Source organism: Hippocampus guttulatus, chromosome 2, assembly GCF_054856545.1.
Source record: "Hippocampus guttulatus isolate MCC_2025c chromosome 2, RoL_Hgut_1.0, whole genome shotgun sequence".
Classification (NCBI taxonomy): domain Eukaryota; kingdom Metazoa; phylum Chordata; class Actinopteri; order Syngnathiformes; family Syngnathidae; genus Hippocampus; species Hippocampus guttulatus.
Genome location: NC_141262.1, coordinates 15,005,099 through 15,018,467, shown reverse-complemented (window position 1 = coordinate 15,018,467; position 13,369 = coordinate 15,005,099). Strand labels below are relative to the sequence as shown.

The following is a 13,369-nucleotide window of genomic DNA, read 5'->3' as shown; positions in this document are numbered from 1 at the left end:
TGGATTCATTCATTGCATGGTCACATGGTCGCAAAACATTTTAATTGGTAAAATGATTTTTCACTATGCAGCGTGTGGTTAGGGTATTTTTTAGGTCAGGGGTGCCCAAACGTTTTGGACCGAAGATCGACTTTTGGATCAACCAACCTCTCGGGGGTTGGGCCCGGTACCGCACTTGCGCATACACACGCGCGCCATGATGAGCAACCGCCTGACACGGAGGCATGCGACGCACTTTTGCAGCCTGTTAACTATCTTAGCTCACACGTACCATTTTAAAGTGCTTCCCTAGACCCTCTAGATTCTTATTCTTTGCCCGTGCCCTCGGTGAATTGTATACGAAACAAACTCTGAATGAGAATAATGATAACGATAAAAGATATAGCGCAGCTCGAATCACAAGCTGCAATTGCAGACTGCTGAGCGCTAACAATTTACGGTGGTGCAGGTGACGCGCCACCGGAGGTTAAGGATTTACCTGCGTTATTTTATTTTATTTTTTTCAATACTTTTTGTGAAAATGAGACCGATAGGATTATTAGGGTGCAGTGTACATTAACACAAAATATATATATATTAATGACATGCACAAAGACACACAAATGGTTGTTTGTTTTTTTTTCTCCTCTACACCCCTCGTGATCGACTTGGGACGAGATCGCGATCTGCCGGTCGATTGTGATCGACGTAATGGGCACCCCTGTTTTAGGTTATCGATGTCAGAGTGTGAGTCTAGGTGTGAATAGCTTTGACTATTATTGACATTTTTAGCAAAATGTATATATTTATTTATTTTTATCCAGACTCTTGGGTTTCCTCATAGCAAATTGCTGACATGTACGGAAGCGCTGCAGTTACCTTTGTTCAATGTTTTTGCATACTCTGTTATGTGTCAGATTTGTGTGAGGAATTTCTGTGTATGGTTGTGAGCATCTGTTTCTGTGTGTCGGTGGCATTGGGCTTCCTTGCTTTTCTTGTTAAAGTATGTTGTGCTGCAGTTTAATTTTTGAAAAGTGCTGTATAAATAATCAGATTGTTTGATCCATGGATGTCTGTCTTCATAGCTTTCACTGTACTGGTGACCAGTCCAAGGTGTGCCCCCTCCAGCCATTTTCAAAAATGCTTATTCTCACGAGAGTTGCAGATAAACTGCAGTCCATCCCCGCTGACTTTGGGTAAGGAGTCAGGGAAACACACTGGACTGGTGTCTATAGCCAATTTTAGGGCACATATACACAAACAAGCTTTTCTACTCACATTTCCACCTCTGGACTAATTTCCGTCAACCTAAGATGTGTCTTTTTGGAATGTGCAAATATCTGGAGAAAACCCAGGAGAGAGCCTGCTAACTCCTCACACGAAAGTCTGAGCCAAGGGTCAAACCCCAAACCTCAGAACAATGAGACAGACGTGCTAATCACTAGCGCACCGTGCTGCTGTAATTGGGTGCTATCATTTAAGAATTGTGACAACATTTCTGGGTATTGCAAAAAGTTGGTCTGTGTAGTTCTTTCTCAGGAAAAAATAAATGGGAAACCAAACATGACTGTGTCACAGTTGTAAGTTGACACGCTTAACAAGTGTATATTTATAAGTTCATGATTTGAGTCTTGTGTTTATTTTCCCAACATTTTCTTTATTCCTGTATTATATTATAATTATTTATTTTCTCTTTCATATAACGTGGTTGAGTCTGTGTGCGTGCGTGCGTGTGTGTGAGTGTGTTTGTGTGTGTGTGTGTGTGTGTGTGTGTGTATCATCTGAGCAGCTATTTCCGACAGAAAAGGATTTCTGTCTCAGTAATTGCCTTGGTAATATTTTCCACCAATACAATTGCTTCTCTTTTTATTTTTGTTCTTGTCTTTCTTAGTTTCACCACTTCTCCTCCAGCAGAGACTTCAACTTTTTTTCTGCATTCTACTGCAACCATTTCTCTTGGCTCAACGTTACAAACACACTCATAACCACACACCTTGCTAGTGTGACATAACCCCCTTCAAATGTATTGCAGCTCATTGCTATTCACACAGCCTGGAGGCTGTTGTGTGAATGATGTGGGCTTTTTAAAAAATTATTTTACATTCCATTCGGTATGCCATCCTGTCTGAAGGTGCATGTGAGCCAAGTGAAAATAAAGACCAACCGCTTGGAGCCGTACTAACATAGTCCTGTGACATATGGAAAACAAGCATTTTGATTTGTCTGCCTGCACTTTGATCAAATCCACCAAAATTGCGTTATGCCACTGACACCACAACTTAGACCTGCTTTCAGGTCTTTGCTTTTGCAGGTTTCGGAAATGTAACATTGATAGCCAAGATAGTCAGTGGGGTAGTAGGTGTGGCTTTATTTTTGTTTAAATTGCACTGGTTGTCTTTTGCGCTTGAACTCATCAAATGTAATCATCTTCTTCGCTCACACAATGCTACTTGCTTCATACTTTGCAGCATGCTGGAGAGTTGCCGGGTTTACATATGCATGAGTCAAAGATACTTGTTTCAACAACAAAACATGTTGGGAATGCATATTTTTAACTGTAAACAGGCAAGACTTGTAAATTCATGTGTTTTGAGTCTCATTGGTGCCAAGTCAAAGTGAAATTGAGTCTTTTATGAGTTTTAGCACAGCAAGTCCAACAACATAGTCCAACAACATAATAACATCTGGCAACTTTTACTTGCGGTAATTCAGGATGAGGGTGATGTCATCGTCATTATTGCGGCCACTAAATGTTTCCTGAAAGTCTTGTTGGTGCAGTTAGCGATGTTGTGCGACAGAGGTTATGGTTATGGAGGGATTTGCTCTCCTCTCCTCCAGCTGCTCCTTTATCCCTCACTCCTTTTTTATTGAGCCTGTCAGGGAGAACCAAGCCAGGAACTAGTCCATCACACTGTTTTATTTTGTTTTCAAATGCTTTTTGGAAACACTCATTTGGCAGTGGCATTTATACTTGTGTGGGGTACATTTAGCTAACAATGCAGTGTGTGTATCCAGCAGAGACAATAATGATTTTTTTCGAATAATGGAAGAAGTACAACATGCACTTTGGCTGAACTGGCACAGCAAAGAGCAGCTGCTCCAGAGAAAACCATTTGTTTGGCGTATGCTTTCATTTTTATAGGAGACGTTGCATTGTTTTCTCGGTTTGTTTTGACCGACTAAAACTCAAGCATTTGGTTAGTTGCGCCACCTTCACACATAGATAGTTCTGCTCGTCACTTTGCGGACCGTGCCCGATATTCATATAGTTGTGGTGTGACAAGAATGCAAAAAAATGTAAAAAAATATATAAAGCTCCCAAATTGTTCGGACTTCTTTCTCTTTGCTTAGAACAAATGACCAAATGAGATCTCATCTAAAAATCTGCAGGAAGCCAGGTGGAAAGATTAAAAACTTGACCTTTTACACTATCGAGCCATAGTTCTGTCTGACATGTAAACTTTTTTTCCCCCACAAAACACAGGCCACAGTTTTATTTGGATCTGGTCGGAAGTTTGGCTCTTAATGCGATGTATTGTTTTATTTTATTTCATCTCGTACATTCAAAATAAACAACATCCATTGATCCATTTTCTAATCCGCTTGTTCTCACAGGGGTCGCGGAAAAATAATCAACATTTGAGTTTAATTTGAGTGGTAACTGAAGCCGCGCCGCCACTGAACTGCAACACTGCCAGAAGCATTTGTGAAAATGACAGCATGAAAACAGTGAAGATTTGAGGAAATTGAAATCACCCATTTGAAGTGATTATGAATGAGTGAGTTAATCCTAAATACCATAAACATTTGAGCCCCGTCGAATTGAGCCTGGTTCACATAGCTGACTTGGCCCCTTCCTAGACTTTGTATCGGGTGAAGTGGTATCGAAAATATGGATGAGTGCATCTTTGAACTTGCAATCCTCAGCAGACTTTCCTTTTGTTGCATGTAATTCAAGCCATGTTATGCTTGTCACTGATGTTTTCTATTAATAGTGACACTTTCTTTGTCTTCCATTTGTTTTCTGCAGGTCAGCCTTCCAAATGACTCCAGCTGTGTAGAAGAGATTTTGCGGGTATGTTGTACACTACGCACACATGCAAAAATACAAACATGCACACGCACACACACATACACAAGCCCACGCACAAGCACACTCACATACACACACCGTAATTGCAGTGATCATCAGCTGTTTTGAATTTGCCTGCAAATTTTTTCTCTCTTGAGCTAGACAGATTGTAGCCAGGAAAGACTTGGTGCAGAGAAAGATAAATATAAGAAATAAATGGAATGGGAGGTTGGCTTCTGTTAAAGGGTAAATGAGCTTTTTTTCACAATTGTCCAATTATGTCATGCAAAATATCTCAAGACCTTTGTTTCCTCCAAAAAATTCCATTGGGTAACTGCGCAAACACTCAATATCCTTCTTTATTTTTGCCTTTTTTTTGGGTTGCCTTTTCCCAAAGTGAGGTGAGAGTAGAGTCATCTCTTCAGAAAGCTCGACAGTTGCAAGCCGTCAAGAGAGCATATCATATAATGTGATATCAACTTATCGCTCACTTTCCTTTGTCACCCATCACTGGGATTGTCTCCATCCTCCGTCTCTCAATGCTCTCTTTGTGTGCCTGTTCATTGCTCTCTGCCCTCCGACGTTCACCTCTCCCCCTCACAAATCAATAAGCTGGTCAATGGCCTGTGTGACAGATCGCGAGCTGTGAGCTGCATGAGAAGCCTTATGTCAATAAAATTGGTGCGCCGAAAACTCCAGATTGAATTCAATAAATTCAATCTGGAGTTTTGAGCCGTGTCTAGTGGAAAGATCAGCAAGTTCTGAATGTGAAGGGTGGTGCATTGGAGTAGATGCCTGCACATGGTTTCACTTTTCTTTCACAACACAGCAATGGGTCAGATGGTACACAGACATGGTTGACTTTGGTGTTAACTTCAGCCAACAATTCATTTTCGAAGTGCTTGTGCTAATTAGGGTTGCGGGTGAGTTGCAGTGAGTTGACTTTGGGTGCAAGGCGGGGCATATCTTTGACTGGTTTCTTTCTTTCTTTCTGTCTTTCTTTCTTTCCAGGCATCTTAAAAGCCGTAGGTACACACACACACCTATTAGAACACCACCTAAACCTACAATATGTCCTTTTCAACATGTTTAAATTGGGAAGAACTACAATTTATTTAATCCTCTCCCTACTCCAGTTTTATATGTTGTCGTTTTGGCTTGCAAGATATGAGCATGGTATAGTGGCATTGAACTCAACTCACTTCACAACAATCAGCAGTTTAGCAGATATAATTAGTGAGCAATTCTTCAAAGGAGAGACTTGAAACTATTTATTACCACTCCCAACTGAGGTTTACCATCAGTTTCAACCTTAGCCTTTATGTCCACTAGTTCAATTGCTTAATGCCAATGCTAACAAATCATGGGGAAATGCTGTTGACAGGCTAATAAATAGCATCTACTGTATGTGGTACGGTCAGAATCAGAATCAGAATCATCTTTATTGGCCAAGTATGTAGAACACACAAGGAATTTGTCTCCGGTATAACACGCAGCATTAGTATCATCGTAAACAACAAAATCATTGAACCATTTTAGAGTAACCAGTAGTTTTGTAGTACCATTTTGTAGTACAAGAAGAGTGACTACGTCAGTGGCTGTTTAAGGAGATAATGGCTAGAGGGAAGAAGCTGTTTAAGTGTCTACTGGATTTGGTGCGCATGGATCTGTAGCGTCTGCCTGAGGGGAGTAGCTGGAAAAGGTGGTGGGCAGGGTGCGGGGGATCCAGGAGGATTTTCCGTGCCCTTGCCTTGATTCTTGCAGTGTGCAAGTCCTCAAGAGTGGGTAGGGCGGTGCCAACGATTTTTTCCGCAGTCCTAACTATCCGTTGAAGTCGGATTTTGTCCTTTTTTGTGGCGGCCCCAAACCAAACCGTGATGGAAGAACACAGGATTGATTCGATGACTGCCGTGTAGAACTGTCGTAGCACCTCCTGTGGCAGGCCATGCTCCCTCAGCAGCCTCAGGAAGTACATCCTCTGCCGGGCCCTTTTCAGGATGGAGATGGTGTTGACTTCCCACTTCATGTCCTGGGAGACTGTGATTCCCAGGAACCTGAAGGTCTCGACGGTTGACACAGGGCAGTTGGATAGTGTGAGGGGCAACTGTGGAGAAGAATGTTTCCTGAAGTCCACGATTATCTCTACAGTCTTGAGCGTGTTCAGCCCGAGGTTGTGTCGGCTGCACCAGAGCTCCAGCTGCTCCACTTGTTGGCGATACGCAGACTCGTCGCCGTCTTTGATGAGACCGATGACCGTGGTGTCGTCTGCGAACTTTATGAGTTTGACAGCTGGATCTGTTGAGGTGCAATCGTTTGTGTAGAGAGAGAAGAGCAGTGGAGAGAGGACACATCCCTGTGGGGCTCCAGTGCTGGTGGTGCGTATTGTTGATGTTGTTGCTCCCAGTCTCACCTGTTGTGTCCGTCCCGTCAGGAAGCTGAGGATCCACTGGCAGATCGTAGGGGACACACCGAGGTGGAGAAGTTTGGGGGTGAGGAGTTCCGGGATGATGGTGTTGAACGCAGAGCTGAAATCCACAAACAGAATCCTTGCGTAGGTCCCTGTGATGTCGAGGTGCTCGAGGATGTAGTGCAGACCTATGTTGACTGCGTCTTCCACAGACCTGTTTGCCCGGTAGGCAAACTGGAGAGGGTCCAGCACGGGTCCGGTGACGTTCTTTAGGTGGTTCAGTGTCTACTGGATTTGGTGCGCTCTTCTGTTTTGTACCTCATTTTTAACTTCAATCAATTCACAGGCTTTATTTATGTTACTGCCTAATTGAAAAGCTGAGTCTCATTATGGCATATGCAGAACATGTGAGACTGCCTCCATGTATATCAGCATAATTGTATTATGTACCCAAGATGGCCGCTTGTGCGCCAGTGTGTTCGGCGACGCTCCTGCCATTTCGGGTTTTTTTACTTTTCGCAATGCTTGTTACCTCCCTAGCAGCGTCTCGGTTGGTTTATGATCGCCGATCGTTGTTATTGATTCAACAACACGTCGGAGATTCGGCCGCGTTTTGGCAAGACGGTGGTGAAAAGACGCTACCTCCGTTCTTGGCTAACCTGCCGGCTAATCTCTTCCGCGTTCGCTCGCCCCCTTCACAGAAGCGCCGCCGCCGCCGTCGCCGCCGCCGCGGCAAACGTAGCGGTCAGCTCGTGAAGCTAAAACGGGATCTGAGACACACTTCGATCGCTCCGGCGTGGTGTGCCCTCAACCCCGTCGCCTCGTGCTTGCTAACAGTCGTTGGCTCTCCCATCGCGCCACGGCATTTCTACCCTCCACGCCTTTCTCGGGGAGGAATCCAGCGAAAGCTTTTGAGGGAATTCCCCCGGGCTCGGCGATCGGAAGAGGCAATCCCTCCCGTTGCTACTCCCACAAGGATCGCGTTGTTAAACGCCCGGTCGCTGACGAACAAGACCCATATTCTGAGGGAGTATTTCCTTTCCAATGACTTGGATTTCCTGTGTCTGACGAGACTTGGGCAGGTACTGGTGAGTACAACGCTTTGCTTGAATTGTTGCCACCCGACTGTGGTTTCCTCGATACCCCGAGGACATCAGGCCGTGGTGGAGGAACGGTGAGCATCTTTAAGAACAATTTCAAATGTAAACGGTGCACATTCACCACATCGGCCACCAGCTTTGAAGCAACCTTCTTTGAAGTCGGTCGTGTTTTCCCGGTGCTCTGTGCTGTCATTTACCGTCCTCCTAAATACAACAAAGACTTTTTAAGCGACTTTTCAACCTTTCTTGCGGAAATCAGGCTGAGATATGATCATATCCTCCTAATGGGGGATTTTAATATCCATGTGTGCTGTCCGGAAAAAACGCTAGCAAAGGACTTCTTAAGACTTATCGACTCTTTTAATTTCGTGCAGTATGTGACCAGCCCGACACATGAACAAGGTCATATTTTAGACCTTGTCCTTGCTTATGGTCTACCGGTGTCAAATCTGGAAGTCCTTGAAAATGGGATTTCTGATCACATGGCAGTTTTATTTGACGTAGTCTTATCGCGTGCTGCTGTGAAATCTGCCGCTCCTAGTTTTAAACGCCGAATTTTTAACCCTCGCACTGCTGGTCGTTTCTCTGATGCCTTTAATAACCTTTGCGTATCCTCGTCTAACACAGAGGAACTCACCTCTTGGTTCAACTCATCATGCTGTGCCATCCTGGATTTGGTGGCTCCTTCAAAAACTGTGCTCCCAAAACCTAAACCCGAGCCATGGTTTAACGACATTACCCGCGCAGCTAGGCAGGGGTGTCGCAAAGCCGAACGCAAGTGGAAAAATGACAAATTGCATGTCTCTTATCAAATTTGGAAAGACTGCTGGCGTAACTACCAGCTCACAGTAAAAGAGGCCAAAAGAGAATATCTGTCGGACCTTATTCAAGCTAACCGTCACAACCCACGCGCACTATTTAAAACAATAGATTCTGTACTCAAACCCCCTCTGCCTACTTGCTCGGATTCTTCACCCGAGATGTGCAACAGATTCCTTCAGTTTTTCATTGGTAAGGTCTCTACAGCTAGGACTCCGGTCTCAAATACCGCATCTGACCCCTCTGTCCATGTTCCATGTTCAGCTGTGCTAAATTCTTTTGAAACTGTGTCCTTGGCGCTTTTGGAGGATGTAGTTCGCCAGACAAAGCCATCTGGCTCCCCTTGCGACTCTCTTCCCCCGCACTTCTTTCAGGAGGTTCTCCCGAGTGTTGGCGCATCAGTCTTGGATATCATCAACAGCAGCCTCTCTTCTGGTGTAGTTCCCCAACAGTTTAAACATGCTGTGGTCCAACCCTTGATCAAGAAAGCTGGCCTTGATCCAGATGTGCTGTCAAGTTTCAGGCCCATTTCCAAGCTGCCTTTCATTTCCAAAATTCTGGAAAAAGTCGTGCACATGCAGTTGAAAATTTTCTTGGATGAACATAACATCTTGGAGGTCTTCCAGTCAGGTTTCAAGACGATGCATAGCACGGAGTCAGCCCTGTTACGCGTTTCTAATGACATCCTCCTGGCAAATGACTCTGGAGACCACGTGTGTCTAGTTTTATTGGACTTAACTGCAGCATTTGATACAGTGGATCACAGTATTCTGCTGTCTCGTTTGCAGCACTTGGTGGGCATTGGCGGCAGTGCTCTTGAGTGGTTTAGGTCCTATTTAGCTGACAGAACCTTCTGTGTCAGCCTTGGCTGCTCTGAGTCACGCACTGCTCCCCTGTCATGTGGTGTTCCACAGGGCTCAATTCTGGGGCCTCTGCTGTTCTCGCTGTATCTGCTCCCATTGGGTTCCATCTTAAGGAAACATGGTATTCCCTTCCACTGCTATGCAGATGACTGCCAGATCTATGTCCCACTGAGCAAGAAAGACGCCTTCTCATTAAGGCCACTCCTATCCTGTCTGGAAGAAATCAAAACCTGGATGGCACAAAATTTCTTGAGATTCAATGAAAAGAAGACAGAGGTGATATTGTTTGGTCCCAGTGGCCCTTGTACATTCCATCCTGTAGACTTGGGCCCCCTGTCTCCTTATCTTAAGTCAACAGTCTCAAACTTGGGCCTTAAACTGGACAGTGATTTCAAACTCGATCGGCAAATTGGTGCCGTTGTTAAATCCAGCTTCTTTCACCTTAGACAGCTGGCCAAAATAAAACCTCTCCTCTCACATGAACACTTTGAGATGGTAATTCATGCCTTTGTCACATCCCGGCTCGATTACTGCAATGCCCTTTACTTTGGAGTCAGCCAGTCCTCCATTAAGCGCCTTCAGCTGGTCCAGAATGCCGCCGCTCGCCTCTTGACTGGTACTCGTAAGAGGGAGCACATAACTCCTACTCTGGCATCCCTTCACTGGCTCCCCATTCATTTTAGAGTTATTTTCAAGATCCTCTTATTTGTTTTCAAATCTCTGAATAATCTCGCGCCACCTTACCTCTCTGAGCTCATCCGCCCCTACACACCTGCCCGGCGCCTCAGGTCTGTGGACCAGACTTTATTAGAAGTACCAAGAACTAAACTGAGGCTCAGAGGGGATCGAGCCTTTTCTGTTGCTGGTCCCTCTCTCTGGAATGACCTCCCACTAAACATTCGGCAAGCCTCCTCGCTGCCCATCTTCAAAACCCTCCTCAAAACTCACTTGTATTCTTTGGCATTCGACTCAGCATGACTTAGATTTGTTCTTGGTTTTACTGTTTGGTGCTTTCTACCGCCTTTATTACAGATTTGTCTTACTGTTTATTGTGCATGTTAAATTGCTCCATGTACAGCACTTTGTATGCAGCGATGGCTGTTTGAAAGTGCTCTATAAATACTGTTGACTTGACTTGACTTGACTATATTGTTCCTTCAAGGTCACACCGGAAGAAGTAGCACAATGTCCTTTTAAATGAAGCAAAAAGTGTGACAAAAATTGCTTCATTTTTTTAAATGTTCTATTTACTTGCCGTAGGTCATTGTGGTATGTGTTTCGTAGAGTACAACGTGCGATTTCGTCATTTCGACTTTACAAAGTATTCGGTTGTTTTGGGAGGAGAACAGATTAATGGCATTTCTATTTATTTCTAAGGGGGCAGATGATTTGAGATACGCGTGCTTTGAGTTTGGTCACAGAACAATTTCAACTTGTATTGACCCAGCCATCAAGACATCTAAGTTGTGTCTTAAGACACATTTGTTGAGAAGTCTCAAGTCATCTTGCTAAGTCTCGGCATGTCTATCAGTCGTGTCGATGGTCATGAGTCGAAAGACGTCTTGAGATCTCAAAGCACCACTGTACCTGTAAACTTGCGGAGACTGGTCTATATATAGGCCGGTATATAAATCCTGTGTTCTAAACAGGTGAGATATATTCTTAGTAATGAGTCAAGTTTCGTTCATCTCCATTATCTGATGACAGTGTGTGACTTATGTTCCAGTCTGGGGAGCACAAATCATTACGCTATTGACTCTTGTTAAAAGTTTGACGTGCAGTTGTTAGTCTTCATTGCAATGGATTGGGCCAAGGTAGGGAGCTGCGTTTCAGTGCCCTGAGCTGGCCTACATGGCATTTAACAGCAGCAGGATGTGAAGTTGGCTCCATGGTGGGATTTGTAAACTGTAAGCGCTCATTGACAAGTCGAATTGGGGTAGTCAAAACGATTGGACAATCTGCTCTACCATCTGAGCCACACCACTGAGAAGACTCATGCTTTATGCTGGTCAGCTGCCTCCTTTTTTCAAAATGGTCAGAATCTGAACCTTCCGGTAAACTCAGCATTTCTTAGCTGACTTTACCTTTGACCAAATGGAATAACCGACAACAGAGGTGTGAGTTGCAAGAGATCCTGACAGAATATTTAGCAACAACTCTGAAGGCTTTTGGATTGTGGAATGAATGCAGCCGAACTGTTCATGAGGCAAGATGACAATAAGACAAAATCAGTTTGATACACAGGTCGGTGTGTGCATGAGGGAGAGAGAAAGAGAGCGGGAGGATTTGTGATTCACCAAGGTAATCACTGACATTAACATTTATAGAAGCAAATACTCATAATTAAAAGACACATACATGCATAAACAATCAGGAGTGCAGTCTGTCAAAACAAAGTAATTCTTATAATACGGTAATAATACGGTGTAATACGGTAGTCAGAGAGTCGCCTGGCAACACAGTCTACATCAGATTGCGGGTATAAAAATCGCAGACATACACACGTGCACTACACTCACACGGTGTACACTATGGAGTCCCTAATTAAAGTGTTTAAATTAAATTACAAGGCACTGTAACTGCATTTGAATACAAACGTTACTTGTTGCTTGAGGAACCATCTAGCTGAATAATAGACTGCAAGGACTGTCTATATATAAGGCGTTTGACCATGTCCCTCGAGAAGTTCTGTGGGGGGTGCTTCGGGGGTATGGGGTACCGAACTCCCTGATACGGGCTGTTCGGTCCCTATACCACCGATGTCAGAGTTTGTTTCGCATTGCCGCCAGTAAGTCGGAATCGTTTCCAGTGAGGGTTGGACTCCGCCAAGGCTGCCCTGTGTCACAGATTCTGTTCATAACCTTTATGGACAGAATTTCTAGGCGCAGCTGAAGCGTTGTGGGGGTCCGTTTTGGTGGCCTCAGTATTACATCTCTGCTTTTTGCAGATGATGTGGTACTGTTGGCTCCTTCAATCAGGACTCTCCAACTCTCACTGGAGTATTTCGCAGCCGAGTGTGAAGCGGTTGGGATGAGGATCAGCACCTCCAAATCTGAAACCATGGTCCTCAGTCGGAAAAGGGTGGAGTGCCCTCTCCGGGTCGGGGAGGAGATCTTGCTCCAAGTGGAGGAGTTTAAGTACCTTGGGTTCTTGTTCACGAGTGAGGGCAGGAGGGAGTGAGAGATCGACAGGCGGATCGGTGCAGCGTCTGCCGTGATGCGGACCTTGTATCGGTCTGTCGTGGTAAAGAAGGAGCTGCGCCAAAGGGCGAAGCTCTCAATTTACCGCTGGATTTATGTCCCAGCCCTCATCTATGGTCACGAGCTATGGGTCGTGACCGAAAGATTGAAATCCCGGATACAAGCGGCCGAAATGAATTTTCTCTGCAGGGTGTCCGGGCTCTCCCTTAGAGATAAGTGAGAAGCTCGGTCATCCGGGAGGGGCTCGGAGTAGAGCCGCTTCTCCTCCACATCGAGAGGAGCCAGATGAGGTGGCTCGGGCATCTGATTAGGATGCCTCCTGGGCGCCTCCCTGGTGAGGTGTTCCAAGCATTTCCCACTGGTAGGAGACCTTGGGGTCGACCCAGGACACGCTGGAGAGACTATGTCACCCAGCTGGCCTGGGAACGCCTTGGGTTCCACCGGGAAGAGCTAGAAGAAGTGGCTGGAGAGAGGGAAGTCTGGGTTTCCCTACTAAAGCCGCTGCCCCCTCGACCCGACCCCGGATAAGCAGCGGTAAATGGATGGATGGATGGGTATATATACACAGGGAGAGAAAGAGAGAGAGAGAGAGGGTGCTGGAGCCTATCCCAGCTGTCTTCGGGCAGTAGGCAAGTTGCCAGCCAATCGCAGGGCACACAGAGACGAACACTCACACTCACACCTATGGACAATGCAGAGTGTTCAATCAGCCTGCCATGCATGTTTTTGGAATGTGGGAGAAAACCGGAGTACCTGGAGTAAACCCACGCAGGCCCAGGGAGAACATGCAAACTCCACACAGGGAGGTCGGAGCTGGAATTGGAACCCGGTACCTCTGCACTGTGAGGTCGACGCGTTAACCACTGGACCACCGGGCTGCCATGGACTACTTTGTGTGACCAAATTGTCTGGGGCGAGACAACTCCGTG

The 13,369-nt window shown here is 45.4% G+C and overlaps 1 protein-coding gene across 2 annotated transcripts in view; it reads left to right on the top strand.

Annotated features, from left to right (window-relative positions):
• The window catches only part of aff2 (AF4/FMR2 family, member 2), a 154,897-nt gene that overhangs the window by 84,418 nt on the left and 57,110 nt on the right, over positions 1-13,369 (top strand). For both annotated transcript variants that reach the window (XM_086138462.1, XM_086138453.1), the window contains exon 5: positions 4,010-4,054. In XM_086138462.1, coding sequence (XP_085994588.1) covers positions 4,010-4,054 — 45 coding nt within the window. The remainder of the gene's footprint in view (positions 1-4,009; positions 4,055-13,369) is intronic.